Source organism: Cinclus cinclus, chromosome 17, assembly GCF_963662255.1.
Source record: "Cinclus cinclus chromosome 17, bCinCin1.1, whole genome shotgun sequence".
In the NCBI taxonomy this organism is placed as follows: Eukaryota; Metazoa; Chordata; class Aves; order Passeriformes; family Cinclidae; genus Cinclus; species Cinclus cinclus.
Genome location: NC_085062.1, coordinates 3790701 through 3816184, shown reverse-complemented (window position 1 = coordinate 3816184; position 25484 = coordinate 3790701). Strand labels below are relative to the sequence as shown.

Sequence of the window (25484 nt, the reverse complement as noted above, 5' to 3'; positions counted from 1 at the left end):
CTCTCCAACCTGGCCCTGGAAAAGGAAATTTTCCCAAAACGTATTATCCCCCTGCAATGTTACATTGCAAATGTCAACATTTCAACTTTTTATTCTGATTAGGATTTAATAAATATTCTGTGAAGCTCTGCCCAGATCTCAGCTTTGACCAGTGTGTGCATGCAAGCTGTCCAGGTGGGGAGAGAGAACTTTTCCAGGGATATCAGTTCTGGAATTTGGCCATTACAGCTCTTGTTCAGGGTGAAGGAACAGGAACTTCCTCTGTGTTTGAACCCTCAAACACAGGGAATGCAGCATTAGGATTTCAACCAGCTCACTTGGGAAATTAGAGAAAATTCTTGAAATACAAATGTAGACACTCAAATTATTTCTTGATAGGCCAAAAGAAAACCAGCTTATGACACTTTCTCTTTCCAAGGGTTTTAAATAAAATTTTAAGTAAAAGATGGGGTAAATCAGGAACCAGAGATTCCACCTTGTCATATTTATATGCTTACAATATTGAGCAGAATACTGTACCAGATTCTTTTTTAATTTATTTATCCCTGTCTTGGAGTGACTTTATGATGTTTCTATGAGCCCTCATGTTACTGCACCAGTTTTCAGAGAAGTTGGATTTTAAAACAGCACAGAATAGCTGTATTTAAACCTACCTATTTTTGGATAGTAATAATGAGTCTTCTGAGACATTTGAGATTCAGAAATTCAGGACAACCACTCAGGGATCTGCTCAGCTCCCGACCATTCTTCCTCACTGATGGGCAGCATTTAGGTACTTCCAGAGAAGGCTAGTTTAGTAAAAAAAATGAGACCTGAGATTTGGGAGAGCACTGTTAAATGCCAGCACCTCAAGGGAGCAGGAAATCCCACAGAAAAGATCAAGCTTCCAACTTTCCAAGTTTGAAGGGACAGGGATTATTTAGTTCAAAGAGGGCGGGAGGAACTCTGGTCACAGCCCTCATGGGTGAAGACAACAGGAGAGGGAAGAAAGAAACTGTTCTCTGTGTCTGCAACAGCTGGAAAAGTAAATGAAAAGGTTAAATTGCAATAGCACAGCTCCAGTTATGAGTTAGGAAACTCCCTAAAGGTAAAGACAATTCAGCAGGGTAAGAGACTGAACAGAGAAGCTGTGGCTGCCCCTGGGTCCCTGGAAGTGTCCAAGGCCAGGCTGGATGGAGCTTGGAGCCACCTGGGATGGTGGAAGGTGTCCTGTCCATGGCAGGGGTTGGAATGGGATGGGCTTTAAGGTCCCTTCTAACCCAAACTATTTCAGGATTCCCAGGTTCTGTGATTCCATAATTTATGTGATTTAAATTTGTTTCCTGTCCAATTTAAGTAAGGCCATGTTTGCAAGGTAATGATTCATATTCTTGTTTCCTATAACCCTTATTAATTTTAATAAAAATATCTATTTGTTCTTCCTCCCTCAAGCCCACCTTCAGAAATTATTGCTCTTCTAAATGAGAATAACATGAATATTTCCCTTTGCAATTAAAATGCATTTCTGAGGTTTGGAATTATTTTATTTCACTGTCTAATTTCTTCTTTCTCCTCTGTCAAAAACTGATTTTTTTTTTTCCACTTCAGTCTTTTCTAAGATTTACTTGGAGAAACTGTATTTTTTAATCCCAGATAATGTGCCAAGAAATGCCAGTATTCCTTGGGTAGTGGCCTTATTAATGATGGCATTTGGGCTCCCTAAATAACAAGTACCAGGCAGAGGAGCCAGGATTCAGGGTCTGCAAATCTGGTTAGTGCAGACCACATAAAAATAGCAACTTGTTTTTCTTTTTCACACATTTCTTAGTGCCACAGTGGTCACTGAAAGTGTCATTTCTAAATGAACAGAAAGATGCACAGCAAAGCCTTGGGATGAAAAGAGTACTCCCTACACATAATAGCTGTTAATGTAAAATTAAACTGAAGGGTGAAACAATGTTGCTTTTAATCCCATTATATAATAGGCAGATTCCAAGCAGAAGTAGGGAATTTCCATTTGCAGCTCTCAGGAGTGAATTTTTGCCCACAGACCACGAGCACCTTCTGCTAAATCTCAGTATCTGTGATGTCCAGAGAAGCACAAGGACACAGGAGACCTGCACAGAAAGGAGGTGATCCTAAAATCCTTCCACCAGAGGCAAAGAACATTCAACATCTGCTTCAAAATAATGGAAAAAAAATGCAAAAAAAAAAAAATGGAAGCAAAAGCCTGGTTTCCTGTAGGAGCCTATTTACAAATTGAAGTTACTCCTTCATTTTGATGATCAGTGTCACAAAGTTATTTTGGTCTATTTTTTTAAGTCTTCCCATAAAGTAGTCCAAGACTTCTTTGTAGTTGCTGCTGTACCCCTCTGACTGCACAACTGAAGCTGCAGTGGCTGACATTTGCTGGTGACAGGCAGAACACAAATATGGTATTCTTTTCATTCCATTACACAACATCTTCTGCAGCAGATGCCAGGCAAACTGCATGGAGTTTGCTGCATCCAGGACAGCCCTAGTACTAAAAATCCCATGTAGGAAGCTACATCAGCATTCCATGCTATGTAAATTTACAGATGGTACAACACACTCTTAATTCCTGAATGGCAGGCAATGAAAATAATTTAGGAAATTACACTTACCAATAATTATTTTATTTACCTGCACCAAGGCAAGATAGGGTACATTTCTTAGTTTTATTTTATTGCTTTCATTCAATAACTGCTCTTTAACTTTGAATTGTCAAGTCAATAGAATTCAGAACTCCAAATCAGTAAATCAATAACTATAAAATGGTGAATATCCCTTCTGTTCAGCTTGGGAAGTCTTCACACAGATGTGGCTAAAAGGAGGGCTTCCAAAACATCTGCACAAATGTGCAGGTCAGAGCCAAGGGTGCTGTTTTCACTGGGGGCAGCTCAGGTTACTTCCCACAGAAACCCACATGGATCAGGATCCTGGGGGAGAAAATGTCACCAGCCCCCAGACAAAGGTCAAAGCACAGCCCCTGGCAGGGAATAATGTGGCCACACACCTCACTCAGTGCCTCACCTGCTGTGGAAGCTTCCAGAGCTTCACTCTCCTCTCCTGGCTCTGAGTCAGCTCCTCAATCCAATAAAAGGCCTTGGCTTGCATCCCAAGGCAGTGGGTTGAATCCACAGTCATCTCGAACACGGATTCTCCATCTTGGACCTGCTGTGGCAGCCACATTCCTCTGGCATAAAGCAGTCCAGGAGGCCTTGGAAAGAGCACAGGAGAGCTGCAAAGCATTTTCAGCCTGGGGTTACCCAGCCTGTGAAATATCCCTTTGGAGAACAGGTACATCCAAACCTCTGGAAAACATTGCAAACCCCTTCTGCTGATGTCCTTCACTTTGCTTGTGAAGGGAACATCCCCTTGGACTCCCAGCTCTGCTGCTTGTGCTCATTTTGTGGAAGATACTCAACTGGCACCATGATAGTACCACAAGATCTAAAGAGGGATTGCTTTTTTGGTGGAATGTTACTCCCACTAAAATGCACACACACTTTGTGTTTCTCACCCTCTATTCCTCTCACGTGTGGATGAATGAAAACAGAACAGACTCCCACTCTGGGAACAAAACAATAACACCCGTGGCTGTCTCCCCATGAAATGTTGTGACTAATCCAACCCCAGGAGTTTTATCCCTTGCTCCAAGGAACCTTTGGGAGCCTGGCTTATCTCACCTGCCAGAAGCTGCCACGTCCCACCTGCCAGAAAATCTTCCAATCTCAGCATTCCCTCTCTTCTGAGTCCTCTCAGGGTTCCCACAGGAGGATCAGGGTCCATCTGCAGCCGTTGTTTTCTCTGTCACGTCGTGACCAAAAATAACAGATGCCCATGAAGCTTCTCCCTCATAAAAACTTTTGATAGCAGCTCTGCACATTCCCTCTGTTCAAAAATTACTGCAGCACAGAGGCAAATAATATCTATTTATAGAATAAAACCAAGCCTGGAGACTCTTCTACTCTCCAGCACATGAATAACAGGGATGTCCTACCAAACAGTGTGCAGAGTTATCACACAGATCTCTAAATTACTGCTTGTTTGAACTTACCTGAACCCTGTGTCAACTGAACTGGCCTCAAAAACAAGCTACACAATGGTGTGAGTGCTCACATTGCTGAATCAGGGCTACAAAAGGGCTTTGCGTGGGTCCTATGTTGAGTGGTCATCCATTACATGGAAAAAAATGCTTCTTCCCAACCAGATTTAATAGACTATAAAGCACTGGTGGTAGATCTCGTTCTACTCCAGCTCTGAATAAGATTTTCCTGCAATAGCACAGCACATTTGTTATAATGCAATAATATGTTTAATAATTTAATCTCATCAAACAGGTAAACAAATGCATAGAGCTCTATCTCTGCTCCATTGTACACAGTCACTGTTCCATGAAAAGCAGACACTTGCAATGGGAATCCCCACAGCAATTATCCACTAAAACTATTTAACATTTATCACCACATCTCTCTCATTAACATGATTTGTCTCAGCAGCTCGTCCTTTGCTGAACATCCAGGTACAGCTGCCTGTGACACTTCGTGCCTCTGAACGGGCTCAGGGCGAGGTCTGAGGGAACTGAAGGTGAAATTCAGCTGAGAAAGAAGGATCAGTTTTCCTTTGGATCCCCTTTTTTCCACATGTATTGAGGTGTTGCAACCCTTTTGCTTTACACCCCCTGGAATCCATAAATCCAGAGGTACAGATTTTAAGGTTCATACCTGCTCGCTCACGAGTCCTTTGGGAAAAGCTCCTTGAGAGGTGACAGGATTCCTGTGAGCCGGTGACAAGAGGGAGAAAAAGAAATAATTCTGTGAGGGGACAGACAAAATAGGGATGAGCGGAGGTGCGGGAGAGGAGAAACAACCATGAGGGGAACGTGAGGCACCAAGAAGGATCAGTCCTGGAGGGAAATAGGGGGTTTCAGAGGGGCCCCAAAAGTCAAGCCGAGAGGGTTGAGAGGGAAACTGAGGAGAACAGCACTGAGAACAGCTCTCAGTCAGGGGAAAGGGCGGCGGGAGGTGGTGAGGGAGCGGCCATTGCACGAGGGTGAGACCCCGGAGCACTGCCAGGGGAGTGGGGTGAGGCCTTGGGGTGCTGAGGGGAGCAATCCCTGAGGGGAGAGCACCCGGTGCGGGTGATCCGCTGCCCACGACGGGAGCGAGACGCTGAGGGGAGAACACCTGGGCTCCCCCCATGAGGGTAATGCGCTGAGGGGAGCGCACCCGGTGCGGTTTAAGCGCTCCCCGCCGATGCGGACGATCCGCTCTCCCTGGCGCGGGTGAGGCGCTGAGGCGCGATACGAGCAGGGTAAAGCTCTGAGGGGAGCTCTCCTTGGCGCGGGTGAGGCGCTGCACCCGGTGCGGTTGCTACACTCCCCGCGGTACGGACGATGCGCCGTGCCCGGTGCGGGTAAAGCACTGAGCGGAGCACACACAGCGCGGACGATGCTCCGTGCCCGGTGCGGGTAAAGCACTGAGCGGAGCACACACAGCGCGGACAATGCGCCGTGCCCGGTGCGGGTAAAGCACTGAGCACAACCAGTCGCGGCGCGGGTGAGGCGGAGCGGCGGGAGCGGCGCGGGGGGCGGAGCTCCGGCGCTGGGGGCGGTGCCGCGGGGCGCGGGGGGCGGGACCCCGCGGGCTGGGAGGGGGCCGGGTGTATTGTTCCCCGCGCGGTGCATGCCGGGCCCGCCTCAGCCCCCAACATGGCGTCGCGCTGTCAGCGGTGTGTGTGAAGCGGGCGCGGGACGCGGGGCTGCGGGCGGGCACGGCGGCTCTCGGAGCTCCCCGGAGCGCCGCCGCCGCGGTGGCAACGCGTCGCTCCTCGCTGCTGCCCGCCGCGCCCCGGCTGTCCGGCGCCCAGGCCGCTGGGGACGCGCCTGCCCCCGCCCTGCCCCCGCCATGGGCGGGTAGCGGGACCCGCCTCGCCTCAGCCCTGCGGAGCCCCCCCGCTCTCCGCGCTATGGGGTCCCCGGCGGCCGCCTCGGCGGCCGCGGCCACCGACTCGGCGCAGTGGCTGTCGGTGAAGGAGGAGACCATCTTCCTGCACGACGGGCTGATCCGGGTCACCGACCTGGCCGAGCTGCCCAGCGAGATCATTGGGGTGGCCGAGCCCGGCGACACCGAGCTGGAGGTGAGGCGGCCCCCCGAGCCGAGGGGAGGGACGGGGCAGGGCCGGGGGCTGAGGGGGAGGCTGCCCTCGGGAGAGGTGCACGGTGGCAGCGGAGGCCCGAGGCGAGGAGGACGGGGGATGGGAGATGGAGGTGCAGGGAGGATGACTAGGGGAGGATGGGGGGGCCGGGATGGAGGATGCTGGATGCGGATGCCGGCTGAGGGATCTGGAGTCCGGAGCCAGCCGGTGTCGAGGCGTTCTGCTTGTCTTGAGTCAATCTAATTTATTTTGGATTATAATGAAAGTGGAGCTGAGCAGGAGGATTGTGAGGTGCTGATGTAAATGGAGTGTGAACTATAGGTGCGTCCTCCTTGTTTTGAATCCATAAGGCTTGGAAATCAAAGCCGCACTCACGGATTTCAGCGTGGCCTTTGGCCCGTTTATTTTTATTGAAGGTTTTGTGTCTCCTTGCTGTTACTTTTAGATGGTTTGTAATTTATCAGCCTTACAACGACATGCTCAAGGGTGCCCGGGTGTTTTATTCAGCTGTTGACAGTGATGGTTATTAAGGAACCAGGAGGGCAGCCCAGATTTTCATCCCATCTTTTCATCCCAGCTTTTTACCTTCCCAAAACTGCCCGTGGTGTTGGCTGCAGGCAGGCGGTGCAGCTGTTTTATCTTAGGAGGAGCCGCTGAAGGACTGAATGTCACGGATTATAGGTTGTATCTATTTTGTAGACTGCATTTTTTTTCCCCCCCCCCGTGTGCCTCCCTTCTCCTCTTTCACCCCACCCTCCTCCCCGGCAATGTGGCTCGCAATGACACAGGGGCTTTGTCACCGGAGCTGAGCGGTGGGAGCAGACAGGGGACGGTCCAGCCTCAGCTTTATCTCTGGGCTCTGTTTGCTCCCAGGCATTTTAGGTCGAAAAACCCCTTTTAGTGAGGCTTTAGCTGCTGTCTGGGGTGTTGCTGAGAAGAACCCAGTCCTGACAACATCACTGTTCATCGAGTGACGTGGAATCTTTATGGGCTTTGGGGAAACTTCCCCCACCTTATCTAAGGAAAGATATTTTCTGCGGAGTGTGCGTTTTCTGTCCTGTGTGTTGGGACACTGGGGAATGGCATGGGAAAAATCAGCTGCTGCCATGAAATGGATGTTGGCAAATATCACACGAGCAGGAAAAGGGAGTTTTTTTTTTTTAAGGTGGCTGACTTATATCTGTGTGTATAAACATGGAGTGATTCTCCCTTGTGATAGGAGTTGCTCTGGCATTCGGTGCAGCTTGGATGCAAGAAAATATTTTGATTCCATGGCATAGTTCTAGAAGCAGCATTGAGTTTAAAAACTGTGCTAGAAAAATAACGTGCTCCCACAGAATTTTTCATGTTATATCATAACAAAGGAGGATATCCTTTAATAAACAAACAGGACCTTATTTTAAAATCTTGCCAGCCAGGCCAGAAGGGTGTTCCAGCCTGAAACTTGACACACAGCTTCACTTGAAAAACACTTCAGCTCTGGAGAATTTTTTGTTAGTGTTAGGAATGTTCTAAAACTCCACTTGTTGGGAAGAGATAGGAACGGAATTGCTGCTACTGTGTCTTGTGCTTTATGACATTTATTATAACAAGTGTTGCAGCAATCCAGTGCCACATAATTTTTCCTGTTCCATAGATTCTTTTCCTGTTGTTTGTGTTTGTCATGCAAAACTTTTAAATAAATAATTAAATACCACTTTTTGCTGTGGTGCTTATTTTTGATAAGTATTGATTTTGATTTATTTTGATCTTTATTCTTAAATCGCAGCTTATTAAAGCCTTTTATTTCCATTCACTGATAGAATTGATGATCACAAGTGAACAATTTGTTTTTCAGATATCTGCAAATTGGTTTAGTTTGGTATTGAGGGGGAGGGTTTTAAAAAATGAAATTTCACGTGGTGCAAATGTAAAATAGTTAGCTCATAACTTTTCTCTACCTTTTTTTAATGCTGTTTTTATTTAACCAGGGGCTACTTTGGTGACGTGGAATGGCTTTGAGGAGCCATTTTGTGGAATTAGGTGCACACATCTGATTGAAGTGTGGCCATGCAATCGACTGCTACACAAGAGCTCATTTACACTCTTTCTACTCCTACTTGCAGTGTAATAAATATCTTTGAAAATGGTCCAAACAGAAATCTCTTGGGATGTGCTATTGGCCAAGGGTAGGAGATGCTGCAGCTGCTGCTTTGATTAGGAAACTTCTTTAATTCACTTCTTGTGCTTCATCAGTGGTGGTCAGAAGCCTGAAGGCTGAATTTCTGAGCTGAAGTGCTTAATTAAAAATGTATAATGTTTAATACTTTAATGGATATTTTTTTGGGTGGAGAAGTATCATTCTGGTCTGTTTTGCTTAAATATCCCTTTAAAGAGTGTATTGGTGACTAATGTCAGTGTGTTTGGTTGTGTTTCCTTTGTCCTTCTGTTCAAAGGTTCTGTCTATTTATAAAAAGAAGAGCAGAGGAAAAAATGTTACAGTGCTGGTGCTGTGCCAAGAAAGGTTTATGAAAACTTATTATTTTGTTGTTTTGACTCCCATGCAGCTTTGATTTTATCCTTTTGTGTATTTGTATACAATTATATTTATACATATATATTTTAGTGGCATGTTACAAGAGCCTTCTCTTGCCTCTTTTTCTAGGAATTTTAAAGGGTGTGGAGGTTTTTATTTTTTTCTGTGATGATGTGTACAAACTTCTTAGATTGTTTCAGTGTATTTACAAAAAATGAGGGCTTTTTAAAAAAAATTTGATAGAGTTCTGTAATGAACCAGCTGTCCCTGGTGTGGGTTTCCCACTAATATCCTCTAGTCAGGAGATTAGTCAGTGATTCCAGAAGCCTTTGGACCTTTATTTTAAAACCTCTCACACAGAGAAATCTCGGAAAGAGCAAAGTCTTTTTCTTGGAGACAACCCTAAGTGACAGAGCTGCAGGTGTTGTCAGGACATTTTGGTTGGTCAGTGCCCACCCAGGAGGGACATTCAGTGGCTGTTCCTTGATGTGCCCCAAAGGGAACTGCAGCACTTCCAGAATCTTCCCTGGAATCCAGAACACCAGGAGCGTGGTCAGGGTTTGTCTGAAGGAGAGGAGGTCCCTTAAACCAGGGAAATGTCATCTGCCAGCTCTGCAGAGCCACCACAGAATCCCAGAATGGTTTGGGCTGGAAAGGACCTTAAAGATCATCCAGCATCCCCTCGTGCCATGGGCAGGGAACCTTCCTGTGATTTTACCATGGAGCTGGGAGTGCAGCTCCTCCCTCAGTAGCTGTTGGGATCATGTCTGTCCTCATCTCCTGTTCGGACTCTTGTTCAGCTCTGTTCTGTAGGACAGAGTGAGGTGCCACTGAGCAGGTGAAAATGCACTGAAAAGAGTTACCTTTAATCAACTGACAGGTGTAAAAGTAATAAAAATGAAACAAATAAGGAAAAAGTTGTGGTCTTTCCTCTTCTTCCCAGTGTGGCCTGGGCTGGCCCTCCACAGAGAGGTTGAAGAGCTGAAGTCCAGTGCTCTTTTCTCAGCATGTGCCAGTCCTGTGACTGATTTGTGTTTGCCATAAAATGATTTAGACTGGAAGGTTTCTGCTAAACTTGGAAGTTTTCACCCATTTTCCTCCCAGCCCAGGGAAAACATTTTGTCACTTTTCCCTGATTGCTGAAGGAGAGAGCAGTTCCTTGCAATTATCTGGGTCAGTGCTTCCCAAACCTTTCTGCTTGTGACCTTACTGCCATCTACAAGTGTCACCTCTGTCATCTCAAAGTCCCTAATGCCAGCATCAACAATTAACTCCTTCCTAAGTGGGTGACCCTTCCTGGGGTTGTGACCTCTGACTTGAAAACTGCTGATCCAGGCGTGTGGCAGGCTTGGAACAGCCTCATCCTGCCTGTGCATCCCCTTCCAGTGCTCCAGGGTTCCTCTGCCAGCACTTGGAATTGATTAAACTTCTTTAATATGGACCACTGTGCCTCTGACTTTGGAGTTTTGAAATTGTATTTTAGGTAACCTTGTAGAGAAACGTTAGGAAACTTCTCAAGGATAATTTTGCAAATCTTGTTTCCCAAAGATAGATCTTGTTACCAGTTGCAGTTGATTAATTCTGTGGTCTGCACTCTCAGATGTTTAAATTGCAGAAATTTTTCTTTACCTTTTGCAGCCATTTTCACCTTCTACTTGAGTAAGAGCCGAATAAATATTTTAATGAACAAATAAAAGAAACAACACTTTATTTATTTGCAGCTTGCTTGTTCTCTGTAATTCATCTGCGATATGAAAGTTATTTCCTAAATTTGTATGGTTACAAAAATTATTTGGGAAAAAGATGTAAAAGATAGTGGTGTCTCAGTGCTTATTTCTGAGCAATGAGATTTCCAGTGCTTTCACAGAAGAAAATAGCTTCTGCTTTTAGCTGAGTAGTTAAAAACCTGCACTGTTGCACACAGGACTCAGCAGAAGCTTTGGACAAGAGGATAAGGTTAAAATTTCTTGGAGCAGAAAAGATTGGAGCAACCTTGAGATTTGTAGTTTTTAACTGCAACACTAAAGCATGGTGTAAAAGTGCAGCAGCTGCTAAAACATCAGGGAAAAATTGTTCACGAATGTGTATATATTTGGCACATGGTGTAGCAAGGAAAATGCCTCAGAGAGGGGTTAGGAAATGTTTTAGAAGAAATTCAGGTAGGTTCTGCACCGAGGAAGCTTCATGCTGGGTGTCCCACAAAATGCCAAGAGCAGGAGAGTGAGAGAAAATGTTCCTCAGCAGAGTGGGAAATGAGGAGCAGGGACACAGGGTTGTTGATGGAGCAGGTTTAGTTGGGATGTGTATTTCAATCTTCAGGGTACCTTTAAAACTGTCACTTGTGCTCTTTCTCTTACAGAATAATCCATACTTTTTGTAATTCAGTCTTTTTACATTGTTTTATTGGTGTTTGTACAGATAGAAGAGCCAGGTAAACAAGTGGTGCTGCCTCTCTGTTAACTCTGTACAAGAGGAATGACCTTATACCTGTAATGGGGTGGTCAGAGTAATAGAATTACATTTTTTTCGTGTTGCTTTTAAAGATATGTTACAATTTTGCAGTTGTTTCTGTTTTTTGTCTGGTTTGTGCCTCCTGTGAGATGGGAATAATATGTTTTTTATACTCGGGGGGTATTAGGGATGTAATTGATCCTGATAAATGTTCCTTCATCTTCACATGTGAACTTCAGCCAGTTGAACTCTGGAGAGAAAGAATTAAATGTAACTGGGGAGGTTTAGAGGTTTCCCTTTCCAATATGCAACTTTAGGATAAAACCCCCTCTTTGTGCACAACTTCACTGCTCTTCAGTTCCCTGTGTTGCAGAATTAAAATACACCCCCCATAGGCACCAGTGCCAGCACCAGGGAGAGGACAAGGGGCAGGAGTTGTAGCCAGAGGAAAAATTGCCTTTTAGTGACAGCTCACATTTGAATTTACTTAATAGGGTCATAAAACCTCAGGCTAAAACTCTTCATGTATATTAGAATGTTTTAATTGTACTTGGTCTGGTATTTACTACCAGCAGAGAAACATCTTGCCCTGAGAATAGGGAATGTCAGCCACTCCTTTCTGGAGCAGATTCGGCAAAAAATCTGTTTAAAGGGAAGAATGATCTGGGTAAGGTCATGTAGTAGGATGTAACAGGACAGATATTGGATACGGTGGGAAAGATGACACCTCCCCATAGTTCATCTAAAATCAGATACCTTTTATGCTTCTCCATGTTGAAGAAGATGTCAAATACCAATTAGAGTGATTGAACTTTGGCTCTACCATCTTCTAATTAAAATATTGACTAAAATTGATTTAAAAGATCAAACAAGGAAATAATGTGTAAGGATAAGATACTATAAAATCAAAATAGTGCCAATTAAAAGTTTAATAACACAGTTTTTAGTTATATGTAAGTAGCTACTTGGGTAACTCTTTCTATGGCAAGGTGATGTTTCTTACATCCTCTTCATCTTTGATTCTGTTCCAGCCTTGTCAGTCAGGAATGTTTGGAGTTGGAAAGTGTCAGGTGAGGTTTGTGTGGGGCTGGGTTTGTGCCTGCCTCTGATACCTCCCCAGGTGTTGCACAGGGAAATATCGAGGCACCCCAAAAGGATTCTGGAAAGCAATCCCAAATCAGAGCTGCTGAGGCAGCAGGAAAGGGAATTTTACCTTTTATAAACACTGCTAGTTGTGTTGTCTGTATCAGAATTTGTGAAAGAACGTGATGGTTTTTTTTTTTTTCTTGTATTTTATTTTAACTTGTTTTGGCTTCAGATAGTTGGAAGATGACAAGCTTTGCCTGGAGATACGAGAACCCTGGCAAGGGCTGGGACTCCTGTGTGGAGCCTTTGTTATATCCAGAGGGAAGCACTGATGGATCTGGCAGGGACCAAGTGAAGCTCTGTCACTGTTGGGGTGGGAAGGGCTGGGTTTGACTCCAGGGAGAGCCAGAGGAGTTCCCTGGGATGTGTCTGAACCCTGGAAGCTCTCGGGGTGTTTGTCCCAGCCTCAGTGGGAACATTTGGTCTTAAAGCTCCTTTTTGGAGTAGCTCTGGGTACTGACCTCTAGTAAAAAGGCTTTTGAGGAAAACAGCCTTTAATTTAATTTGCTGAAGTGGCCTGTGTAGCAGATGACCTCACACCTTTCTTCTGGTATCCTCTTGTTTTCTAGAAGTGCAAATGCCTGCTTAGACCCTCAGATGGTATTGAGTAATTAATTTTTTTTTCTATAAGCTGTGTGTGAAAATCAGATGACATAAACTGCATTATCAGAAGTCTCTAAGTCCCATTTTGGAATGATCTTGTGAATCTGTTGGAGCTGATGTACTTCCTGTATGATTTACCCAAATTAGTGCTCATTTCACTTATGAAAGGCTGAAGAGAAACACTCTTACCAATCCCAGACAGACCATGCACACTTTTAAAGCAAACTGGGAACTGTGAGATCAGGCAGAAACTAAAACTTCAGCAGGAAAAGGCTTTTCATCAGCAGAACTGCACATATTTGACACTGACTCGTCCTGATTGCTACAAGACAGACTCAGAGCAGTAGAACCATATCAAAGGCAAAAAAAAAAATAATTTTCCTGTTGAACTGTGGGATTTGAGGAACAAGACATGCAATACCAAGTACATCACAGCTTGTCATTTGTGGTGGTATTTTTATTCCTACCAAAGACCACAGACCTGTTTTCTTCACCATTTAATTCTGAAAATGCAAACATTATTTCTCCTTTTCCTCTGTTTCTGCAGCTTGTTGTCACTTAGTGGAAAATCCATCCAGTTTAGTTCAAGAAAATCAAAAACCGACTGTTGTAGAAAGTGATTCCATCTATAACAGGAAGCAAACTTATTCTTGAGACAGCAGAACACACAACTTAACAGGAGGTGGTTATTTTAAATATATAATATGTGGTTTAGGAATTAATATTCATAATCTCTTGGGAGAAATTAATTGAGAGGTTTATTAGGTATAAGGAGCTCAATACGACATCAATTCAAGTGTAATTACAATGTGAATTCCTTTCGAGTGAACTTTTCCTGGCTCTAGTGGTGAATGTCATACTGCAAAGCTGTTTCCTTGCCTTTAGTCAGGGGCTGTGTGGCACTGGCAGATGTGATTTGTCCTGCAGCATTTTACCAAGCTCTTCAGGAGTCTGCAATTAGCCAGAAACATTTATTTCGTGATCTCTATAACTGCTGCCTGCAATTAAAAACCCCACAAAACAAACAACCCTGGATGCCATTTCCCATGGCAGCTTTGTCTGTCCCATTCCCCTTCCCATGTTTACATTTTTTTATTAAATGAGAGAAGAACAGTTTTACAGCATAAAGATGGGCCGAAGATTGTGTCTGAGGGTGGATGAGATGAGGCACTTTGGAATATGGCCAGAAACCCTTTGGACACCAAATCCCTTTGGACACTGGATCCAGGGTATCAGAAACTGCTTGGCTCATGGCTTTCCTTGAGCTTGCCACAGCTTAAGTGACTTTGCTGATCTCCACTGTTGTTGTTTGCTGGAAGGAGAAGAGTTACCTGTAAAGTACTTAAAACTCTGAGTATCCCAGTCCCAGGCTGGGTACTAAACCATAAATATATTTTTGTGTCGTGCTTTGTTTTCAGTTGTTCCAACCTGGCCTCCAGTTTTATTTAGAAATGCCAAAAAAACCTCTTTCTTCTGTCTGAAATGATGAGGCAGAGACTTTTAGGGTTTTTAACTACAGCAGCAACGTGAAGTATTTTGAGAAAGGTATAGCTATGTGCAAGATGATAAAATTGAAGAGGGGAAAAAAGCAGGGGAGGGAGGGAGTGTAACAGAATTCTTGGTGAATTGGAGAGAACTGGTTTGTTTGTTTGTTTGTTTGTTTGTTTATTTGAAGAGCTCCAAGACTAGAACAAGCATGTTCTTATTACACAACATTAGCAACCTATTAGTTTTCATAGATGGGCTCTAAACTCCTGGGACCCTCCAACCTTGCAGTTCTTTTGAAGTTTTTAGCAAAATTGCCTCGATTACAGAAAAAGCTCCAGAGGAGGGGAATGTTTATTTTCCAAGCTACTCTTTCGTGTGTGTATTTTTCTTCACAATCTGTGTTTTTGCTGTTGTTTATTGAAAGCTTAAAAAAATCCCCGTCAGCAATCCCCAAACCTGGGTTTGCTGAGGATGCTGATTCAGCAGTAATAGGCTCACAGAATCCCACAGTTGTGGGGTGGGAAGGGATCTCTGGAGATTCCCCGGTCCAAACCTGGAGCAGGTGACAAAGGGACATGTCCTGAGAGAGAGACTGCCTGGGGCAGCTGTCCCAGTCCTATGCCGTCCTCCATGGATAGAGGTTCATGAGTTTTAATTTAATCCCGAGGTGGACACAACACCACTCACCTCTTCTTTGGCCCCGAGTGTAGCTTTATCCATTCCCAGAATTATAATATAATTAAAAATAATATCCCTCCATCTGCTGCAGAGAACAGCCGATCTAAAAAAAAAAAAAAAAAAATCACACCACGACCATATGGGATTTTTTTTTTTTTATTTTTCCTCCCCTTTAAAAACCTCTATAAACACCCCCATTTCCTTTCCCAGATCCTGACCTTCGAGACCAAGAACCCGACGGAGCTGGCGGAGCGCCTGCGCTCGGTGTGCGGGAACCAGAGCAACGCGTACGCGCGGCTGCTGGAGTACCGGCTCAATGCCCTGCGCGGGCTCTGGAACGCGCAGCGCCAGCTGGCCCTGGAGGAGCAGCACGACCGAGAGAGCTCCGGGGATGAGGAGGCGCTGGCGCTGCTCAAACGCCAGGGGTTGTTACAGCAACCGGAGCAGGCTCCCTTCACCTCCCGCATGGGGCTGCTGCTGGTGTTCCCGCTGATCCAGTCGCAGAGCAGAACGGACCCTGCTCTGTGTAACATCACTGCTGAGGTGCTGCTGAATTGCCTTCGGGACTGCCAGCCCCTGAGCCTGACCAAGGAACCGGCTGATTGCCTCAATGGGATCGAGGCCCTGCTCTGCTCCTGGCTGGAGGACGCGGCGCCCTCCGGCCAGCACATCCCCTACAAGCAGAAGGAAAATGCTGCTGCTGCTCTGGTTGCCTTGGCTTGTGCAAGGTAAGGACAGAGAATCGTGGGATTTGTTAAGGTTGGATGTAACATTCTGGAATATTTAAATTCGAGGGTTCTTGAGGTTTGGCGTAAGGTGAGATCCCAGCCAGATGTTCTCCAGGGGTCACAGGTACACAAAAGTTAACTAGCAAAATAAAGAGAATTAAAGAACTTTGGCAGAGTCCAGCCATGATTCACCATTAACTGTATCTCCAAATTCCACATCCATGGTTTTTGAACCCTTCCAGGATGATGACTCCAGCACCCCTGGGCAATGCTGTGCTTGGTGTTCATTCTGTCTTGCCATTGAAACAAATCAAAAAAATTACATGACTGCAATGATACTTATTTCTAGCTTGCACCAGCCTTTCTCTTTCTGATATTTAAATATTGGGTTGGATAGGGTGGAACTAAGCATTTCTATTTTGCATGTGTTTAGCATATGCAAAAGCAAAAGGATCTGGGTTAGCAATGCCTCGTGTGCATATTGCTGCTTCTACTGCAGTGAGCTGCTCTAGGAATGGTTCCAAATGTGTTTATCAGGGAGAAGAGTTGTCTCCTTTTTCCCTTTGTCCTGCCCTTCTGTGCACCTTTCTTTGGCTGGAGAAGGTGGAACTGTCAGGTTTTGGGGCAGTTCCTTTCAGATTTGATTTCAGTGTTGTCTCTCAAATGTCTGGAGGGATTTTTTAAATTTTGTTGTTATTGAAGAGTTCAACCACTGTAGGTTAAAATACCCCTTGTCCTGCATGGGTTTGGCATCAGGTGATTGAGGACAAATTGGTCATTATTGCTTTTAATCAAAACCTACTTGTATTAGGGGATGGGGAGACGGGGAGGAAATATGAAACCTCTGCAAAGCCCCATGAACGTGGCTTTAAAGTCACAAGGAGCCTTTTGGAAATGTTGGCTTGAATGTTTCTCCAGGTCCCAGCCTTGTCTGTGAAGTTGTACTCTGATTTAGATGTTGGAGTTCCCAGGATATGGCATGATTTGCTTTAGGAAAAGGTTTATTCAAATGAAACCTACTTAAATCTCTAGTGCACTTGTTTTAATGAAGTCAATGAGAAATTTATGGTATGTGGCAAATTATTCTGTCCTGACAACTGCCTTATCTGAAAGGCAATGTACTTGAACATAGCTCAGAGAAATTGGATTTGATAAACACAATCTCATTTCTTTTTTTTTTTTTTCCCAGATGTCAATTTGCAGGAAATACGGGATGTTCTGTTGCAGCTGAGCTAAATTTCAAGTAGAGCTTTTGAACTTCAGGTTGATCTTTTATTTTTTTTTGCAAGTCTGCCTTGCATTGCTTAGAGAGTTGAAATATCCCATTGTGCTTTGTTCACCTCTGAAAGCCTCACGCTTTAAATATCTAAGTCATGTGTTGAAGAAAAAACCTTGGAAATGAGACTGTTATTGACATTCCTAGTTGCAGTCTTCAGTGGTTCTTATTGCTAAAAATAAAACAACAGGGTAAATATTGCTTTAAATAATTAATTGAGGTGCTTTAATGTGTTTGGTGTCAGTTTTCTCCAGGCTGAGGTTTATCAGTGAAAGCAAAGAGCTGAAGATGTCACTGGGGAAAACAGGGATTGGGGTGTGGAGGAGGAAAGCTTGGGAGCTGACTGACCACATGTGACAGCAAAAGGTTGGATTCAGCAGAGGGCAAGGATCTCTGCAGCTGATGATTCTTATTGGTGAAGAAAGCAGCTCATAACTGACCTAAGACACAGCCAAATTCTCCTACTTAGGTGGGCTGTAATGCCTGGAAATAAAGCTACCACATCTTCCAGAAAATGACCCTGACCTTTAAAACAGGGATTGTAAAATACCGATTTTTAAAGACATCTGGATCTTCCAAATTTGGGGTTGTGAGGGGAAATCTCATCCCAGTGCACAGATTCCTCAGGAGGAGCAGTGCAGGGGCAGCCCTGGTCTCTGGGAGCAGGGCCAGGATCCAGGGAATGGCTGGAGCTGTGTCAGGGGTTTAGGTTGGGTATCGAGGGAAGGTTCTTCTCCCAGAGGGTGCTGAGCACATCCCCAGGGAACGGTCCCAGCCCCGAGGCTGCCAGAGCTCCAGCAGTGCTTGGACAACGCTCTCGGGGATTGTCGGGGTGTCTGTGCAGGGCTCAGAGCTGCATGATGATCCTTGTGGTCCTTCCAACTCGAGATATTCCATGATTCTGTGAAAAGGAATTAGAATCTTGATGAGAAATGGATGAGTCTGGTCTTTCCTATTTGAGTTAGGAAAGGCATCTCCAGGTGGGAGTGCAACAGCCCTTGCCCACACTTGGGCTCAGCCAGGAACATCCATGGGTTGCACTGGAGATCTAAATGTGGTTCATCAGCTAAAATCCTGAAAGAGCTGCCTCAGGAGCAGTGTTGAGGTGTTTTTTCAGGTGCCTTTATGAACCTGTTGTTGATGACCCAGCCCATGGCTGCTGCTCTCCTTCCCTACTGGGGCTTTCTTCCAAAAAAAAAAAAAAAGTGCTGGAATTTAGGCCAGAGGTTCTTCAGCATTCTGCCTGTCTCCTTCTCTTCCTTTTTCCTCAAAGACTGAACATCCTCCAGGAAGGAGATGCCAGGCAGAAAAGAAGCTGGTGCCATATCCTGGCTGTGGTTCTGGGTGTTCTCCATGGCTGCTATTGTGTGTGTTCAGTCTGCCTTCAATAGACATCTTTAATTCATGTTTTTCTTGTCCTTTTAGAGGGTCGCTGAAAACCTTTGTTCATACAGTGCATCTATTACAGAAACAGACTGAGCTGGGGTCCCTGCCTGTGGCTGATGTTCTCTACAGGTTTGTAGAACTCTTCTCCTTAAAAACTTTTCTAGCAGCTCTGCAAATGTGTGAAGTGCATGTAGGGAGGAATGTCTTTAAAAGTGATGGAAAGGCTTTAGAGTTATTGAAAGCTTTAGTGAAGATTGAGATTTAGTCATGTGCAGAAGACATTGGAAAAATCAAATCTAAAAGCATTGATTGGGTTTTAGGTGTTTTGCCTTTTTTTTCATTAAATATTGATGATTCCTTAAAGTGGCTTATGAACTGTGACAGAATAATTACTTTAAATACATCTTTGTCTTAACTTTTAATTTAGCCAATTTTTGCCTATTCTTCATGAAATTTTATTTTATTTTCTGCTTAAAGGTTGTTGCTTTTGGAGGGAGGCCCTGGATCCCCCTCCTGCCTGCTTGGAGGGAAGCACATCGTGTCCTGGGGCTTTGAGGACATGTTACCTGCCCCTGATGCCAACACTGGTGCCAGCAGTGAGAATAAAGGTGGATTATTTCATCCCTGTCACTATCAGCAGAGGAGGACAGGATGCTTTAAGTGCTGATAATTGTTTAAAGATCAATGTAAAACTTTAGATTTGGGGCTTAAAAAATGCTGCTTTTTGGTTGCTGAAGAGAAGCTGCTGGTTTAAACTGTCAGGCTGTGGGGAGCAGTCCAAAGCAGTTGATCCAGCGACCCTTTCTGACTCCAGTGGGAATTTTTCAGAGGGGTCAGACAGAGTTTGGATATTATCCCCTCGTTAGAGCATAATCACTGCCCCTGCAGTACCCCTGTTCAATAGCCAGCTATCAGTAGCACAGCAAGTTTATTTTTAGAAGTACAAATTCATTGGGTTTTTTTCCCTCTGCTTTTGTTTCTACTCAGTTGATTTTGAAGTTCTTTTTTTTTTTAGTGCTTTCTTTTGTATTTCTTTTCCTGAATTTGTGCTCTGCTTTTACTGCTTTGTTTGCTTACTGTTTTTGTAATAAATAACGAGTTCACATGTTTTTAGAAATATTAGTTCAAGCTTTGATGACATCTGATGCAATCCATAGGAATTAAAAATCTGAGTTATTTTAGGCTACCTGCAGATTTATTGGAGACATCTCTTTTTAGGTGTTCAGGCAAGAGATTGAGTGGACTTTTCCCTCTCAAGCTGAGCGTCCAGATCCTGTGAACTTCAGCATATTGACTGGACTTGTGTCTCATCTTGATTATTAATAATTACTGCTCTGTGTTTCAAATACATTTTGTCTTAATTGAAGTTTTCAGAGCTGGAAGGATCTGAGCAGCTTTAGGAGAATCACAGAGTTTGATTCTTTTTCCCCTCTCACTGTGTGAGACTATCTGGGCACCTCTGAGGCTTGAAGGAGATGTGAAGAAACCACAGGGTCTCCTGAGCTGTGCCTGTGTCACAGCAGCTCTTAGAGCACCAAACAATAAATTCAGTATTTAAACAAGGGTTGGTAGTGACCTGCCATGAGCAGGTGCTGCTTTCCATGGGGTGTAACCCCCAGGGAGAATTCCCAGCTGGAATGTTACAGAGGTGCTCTCTGCTGTCCTTGCTCCTGCTCCAGATGCAGACCTGGGCCGGTGCCTTGCAGCCGATGGGCTCTACCTGTACACGACCAATTCCGTGGGCAGGGGGATCAGCAAACTGGGATCAGGATTGCATGGGACTCTGAGGTAAGGGACACTTCAGTGGTGGCTGTTCTGCAGAGTGCTGAGACCCAAAAGTTCCTGTTCTGGGAAACCTTTCTTAGATGTTGAGAGTAGCAAGACTGAAGGATATGCAGCTTGGAAGGAGATGATCTCTAAGGTGCCTCCCAACCCAAACCAGTCTGTGATTCCTCAATGCTGTGAATTTTCATTAAATGCTATTTTAACGTGTTGAGTTTCTCATCTGAAATTCTTCTTGAGTGTGTTTTGTCCAAAATGAAAGTTAAGGGTGGAAGGGACCTGTGGAGGCCATTAGTTCAACCTCCACAGTGACAGAATTTTAGATTCAATTTTATTGTTTAATGTCTAGTAAGTTGGTTGATTCTTTACTGAGAGGGATATATATGCTACAGACCAGTTCTGTGACTTTTTATTTATAGCTGAGTTTGTGAGTGTTTGTTTTCTAATTATGTCATTCATTAAGTAATTAGTGCAGCTGTGACTCACTGTACCTCCTTGCTTCTTCATTGCTTGAAAACCACGAGGCTTTTTACACTTAAAGCCTTTCACAACAAAAATTGCTGACTCGAATAGAAGTTCAAAGTTCAACACTGTGGTTGTGAGTTATTTGAAAAAAAAAAATAAATAAAAAGCCAACAAAACAAAGAAACATGGCAAGATTGAAGGAGTTTGAACATCCTGGTGGGTTTTTTTTCCCAGGGGGTTTGTGTACTGCCGGAACGAGGAGCTGGAGACGGGCTGGGTGGCTTTTGGCAATGGCAAACTCCTCCATCGGCCCGTGTCCTTTGATAGCAAACCTCACTACCTGTTCCAGCTCGTGGATCAACATACCCTGCAGGTAAAGGGGACAGCAACAAAACAGGCTGAGTGAATCACACACATCTGAGCTTTAATTAGTTTTATCCTTGAAGTTTCTTACTTTGTGAAACTGCGTTTTTCTAACCCCGCCTTGAAGCGACTGTGTGGTGAATGTGTAAGTTGTGGTAGAGATGTTACTGTTTCAGTGTGGCTTATATATAAATATATGTATTTATCTATAATTACACTGTTTTATATTATGGGGTACTGATAGAGTTTGTTCATCCTGGAGGAGACTGAGGGGAGACCTTATCCCCATCCACAGTTTCCCCAGGAGGGGCAGCTCTGATCTCTGCTCCATGAGCCGGAGCAGGACCCAGGGAACAGCTGGAGCTGTGTCAGGGAGGTTTAGGTTGGCTGCCAGGGAAAGGTTCTTCCCCCAGAGGGTGCTGGGCACAGCCCAAGCTCCCCAGGGAATGGTCCAGGCTGCCAGAGCTCCAGGAGCATTTGGACCCCACTCCCAGGGTGGGATTGTTGGGATGTCTGTGCAGGGCCAGAGTTGGATAAAGATCCCTGTGGGTCCCTTCCCAAGCAGGATGTTCCATGATTCCAGTGTGGTCAGATCTTAAAGCAATCAAACAACAGCAAAATGGACTTTGATTTCAGTCAAGAATGTGTCCTTCCTGAACAGCTCTTTGTTCTTCCCCTGTCTCAAAATTCAGGTGTTGTTTCAGATCTGTTGCCCTTTGTAAAACTGGGGTGGATTGTTTACTTTGGGGTTTTTCCTGATGTGGTTTTAAGGCTGGATACACACATTTATGTCCAGTGTGTTTCCTGACACTGAGAATGTTTAGATTCCCCTTTTCTTCTCAAGTTTCATGCAATGTTTGAGAGAAGTTGCAGAAAGTAGGTGACTCAATAGGATGTGTATTTTCCTTGTGGTAATGTGGGTTTGCTCTCCATCATTAGAGAGGACTTGAGCTTTTTATTTTTAGATAGGTTAAATTTGAGATCTATGAGCTGGTTTGGATATTTGGCAAATATCACAGAATAGCTGTTGGTAATCAATCAATGTAATGCTACTACTAAGTCCAATATTAAGCCCTTTCTGCACTAACTGCACGTGATCTCTTGTTTATTTTTCATGCTGTTCATACTTGTAAGGCCAAACTGCAAAATCAGACCTGTTAAGATGTTTTCTGTCTCATAGGTATGTCAGATAATCCCAATGCCAGTAAATCACTTCCCAGTTGGCAGCACTATGACCACCGTGCATCTTTCTTCAGATGGCACCTTTTTCTACTGGATTTGGTCACCTGCAAGCCTCAATGAAAAAACCCCCAAAGGCCACTCTGTCTTTATGGATATTTTTGAAATTATAGTAAGCAAATTGTGTGTTTTCTATGCCTGATGTTGGTAGCATAACCCAGTTTAATTAAATAACAGCATTTTGTAATTGACATATTAGGATTGGGTATTTATGGGCGTGATCTAAATGGATTTATGTGAAATAACTGAACAGAACAGAAGGTGAACTGTCCAATTCCATCTCCAGAGGATTATTATATTTAGTAATATGACTTCTCTTGTAGCATAAAATGTATTTTTTTATGTCTGTATTTCTGCTCAGCAGAGGAGGATGGAGTGGGATGGTGAGGCTGGAATTGGGAGGCTGTAGTAGTACAACTCATGGAAAATCCCTAACGCTCTAAATCACATCTTCATTAAGGGATGCATTCTGCAGCAAAACATCCCCTGCACGGCATGGTCTGAAGAAATCACTGCTCACACTTTTGGCCTGGCAAAATGATTCAGAGCCAAATGATTTGCAAGTGAAAAACTACTAAGAAAATACAAGAGGATTATATGTTTTTAGGCAGGGTTTCATAAATAAACTCAAGTTTATGGCAAGCTGTTCTGTCTTTAAGAACAGGCATAAATAGAAGATATCCTATTAAATATCTCAAAAGATACCAGATATCTTTAATTAAATTATTCTATTGAACCATAAAGTCACAAACAACAAAATACTCCTGTCTTCCTTTCAGAACTTTGTTTTTGCAAGAACTTCCATCAGCCAAGTTCCACTTCGTATTCCCACCTGATACAATTCGGGTGATCTCTCACCTATGGATTTCAACATCTAAACTACTTTTTTCCCCTCCCCCCCATTTTACTAGGTAGAAAATGGCATTTGTATAGCAAATCCTCTACAGGAAAGAATAATCCTGATGAGGAAAGAGGGGGAATCTGCCAAGAGCATCAATGAGATGCTGCTGAGCCGCCTGTCCCGGTACCGTGCCTCTCCCTCGGCCACCCTCGCTGCTCTCACAGGCTCCACCATCTCCAACACCCTCAAGGAGGACCAGGCAGGTCAGAAACTTTTTGCTTTGCATCTCTTAACACACACAGCATTCATCCTGGTTATCATTGACCTCTTAGGACAGGTTTAAAAAAAAAAAAAGTGTGTGATTTTTTGTCTTTTTTTTTTTTTTTTTCCCCCTAAATATGTAGTTGGAAGATCCACGGAGTATTTGCTTAATGCTGGAATTGTCAGTTCCTTTGCTGAATTTGGATTGTGAGGAAAGTTTAGGGATGAAAAATGGGAAGCAGCCTTCTCCAGTTTTATTACTGAACTATAATAAACTATAGCTAATTATTATATATCAGTTTGGGGAATCTGATAGTTGCATTTCTCTGCTAGCAGCTCAACTGGGCTTCTAATTGGTCTGTAAAAATGGCCTGCAGGTTGGAAAATGGAATCATTGCTTCAACAGTCACTGGAATATTACATATCTTAGGTGATTTTGTACTTTTTCAAGATCATCTGCACAATGTTTGGGTATTCTTTTATGGAAACAACCCAAGTCAGTGAAGGAATCATGAATGAACTGCACTGATGGCTTTTAGTATGGTCTGGAGCTTTGTTAGGTTTGTCTGAAGATTTTATTCAGTTTGTCTTGAATTATTTCTCTTCTTCCTTCACAAGTACATGAGTTTTCTTTCTTCAATTTGAAACAACCGAAAGTATTTCCATAAAAATAAATTATACATGAAATGGCTCTGCTTCCAGGGAATTTGGCAAGGAGTTAGCTCTGAGAGCTATTTTAAAGGTTGTGTTTTGCCATTTAACAACTCAAGTGCTACAGAAGAAGGAGAGTAAATGGCTATTCTTGGCTAATTCTTGAGTCAGCACTCAAAAAGTCTTGATCAGCTGTTGCAGGAGGGAGATCATTTGTGCTGTCTGTGTTTCATGAGGAGCAGAACTTAAACCAGTAAATGCATAGTGAATCTCAAGTGATCTCTGTGAGGAGATCATTTGGCCCCAAGTGCTTTCAATGTAATTATCACCGCACAATTCTTAATAGTTTTGGTTGTATCTGATTTTTTATTTCTTTTATTTTAAAGTTGTTTTCTTTAGTTGAATAACCCATGAAACTCTTTGTAGCCTTGTGGGGATTGATGCTGAATGTGTGAGGTTGGGAGGCCACAGAGAAATCATGGATGCCTCCTCCCTGGAAATGCTCAAGACAAAGTTCATGGAGCTCTGAGCAACCTGGTCTTGTGGAAGGGGCGTCCCTGTCCACGAGGTTGGAATGGGATAGTCTTGAAGGTCCCTTCCAACCCAAAGCATTCTGGAATTCTGTAGAAACTCCTTAACAGAACTTCTAAATATCAATTCCTTTGGAGCCCTGGGCAGAGCTCTGCCTTGTTCTGCACAAGTGCAGTTTGTGACCTTTCTCTGGTGCACGTTGCAGCTGCCAACACGAGCTGTGGGCTGCCCCTGAAGATGCTGAGGAAGACCCCAATCTACACGTGTGGGACATACCTGGTGATGCTGGTACCTCCCCCGGGGGGCTCGGGCAGCTCGGCCACGCGCTCGCTCTTCGGGGGCACCAGTGCTTTGTCCTCCTTAAAAAGTAAGTCAGAGTCATTTATGGCAGATTGGGAGTCTTTGGCTGTCTGGAATGCAATAAACTTCTCAGGAATTGATTGGAACTGTGTTTCTGTGTAGTTCTTGCCTCTAGCCTGGTGTTCAACATCTCAGATGGGCAGTTCACCAGCAGGGCAGATCTCATCGATGCTGCGGGCAGCTCGCTCGGACGGGGAGCTCTGGTGCCAGGGCTTGGTAAGGGACTGCCCCTCAGATCCTAAATAATGCAGCTGGGTTTGAATTTGCAGTCTGCAACTCTGCAGTGCGTGTCTGTGCTGAAATTTTATAAACTTTTAAAGCACATAGTTTGGATTTACGATGTCTATATTCAGTCTGGTTTTCTACTAAATTGATGTGTGAAATATTTTCCTTTTCTCAGGTGCCTGTTATGATACAATGAATAACATGATCTGGACGTGCTCCAATGATTATATTGATCAGTGGTGCAATCCTGGGAACCAGGCATTCCACTGTGTGTGCCAGAGACTGGGAGTGAGTCACATCATCACAGAGCCCAAAGGTGAGGAGAGCCCACGAGTC

General features: G+C 44.2%; 1 protein-coding gene across 2 annotated transcripts in view; it reads left to right on the top strand.

Moving 5' to 3' along the window:
- The first annotated feature begins 5970 nt into the window (after positions 1-5970).
- Positions 5971-25484, top strand: part of HECTD4 (HECT domain E3 ubiquitin protein ligase 4) — a 67213-nt gene continuing 47699 nt past the window's right edge. For both annotated transcript variants that reach the window (XM_062504081.1, XM_062504080.1), the window contains exons 1-11: positions 5971-6141; positions 15251-15768; positions 18470-18559; positions 18908-19038; positions 20110-20218; positions 20912-21050; positions 22221-22391; positions 23191-23383; positions 24769-24930; positions 25026-25139; positions 25324-25464. In XM_062504081.1, the coding sequence (XP_062360065.1) occupies positions 5971-6141; positions 15251-15768; positions 18470-18559; positions 18908-19038; positions 20110-20218; positions 20912-21050; positions 22221-22391; positions 23191-23383; positions 24769-24930; positions 25026-25139; positions 25324-25464 (1939 nt within the window). The remainder of the gene's footprint in view (positions 6142-15250; positions 15769-18469; positions 18560-18907; positions 19039-20109; positions 20219-20911; positions 21051-22220; positions 22392-23190; positions 23384-24768; positions 24931-25025; positions 25140-25323; positions 25465-25484) is intronic.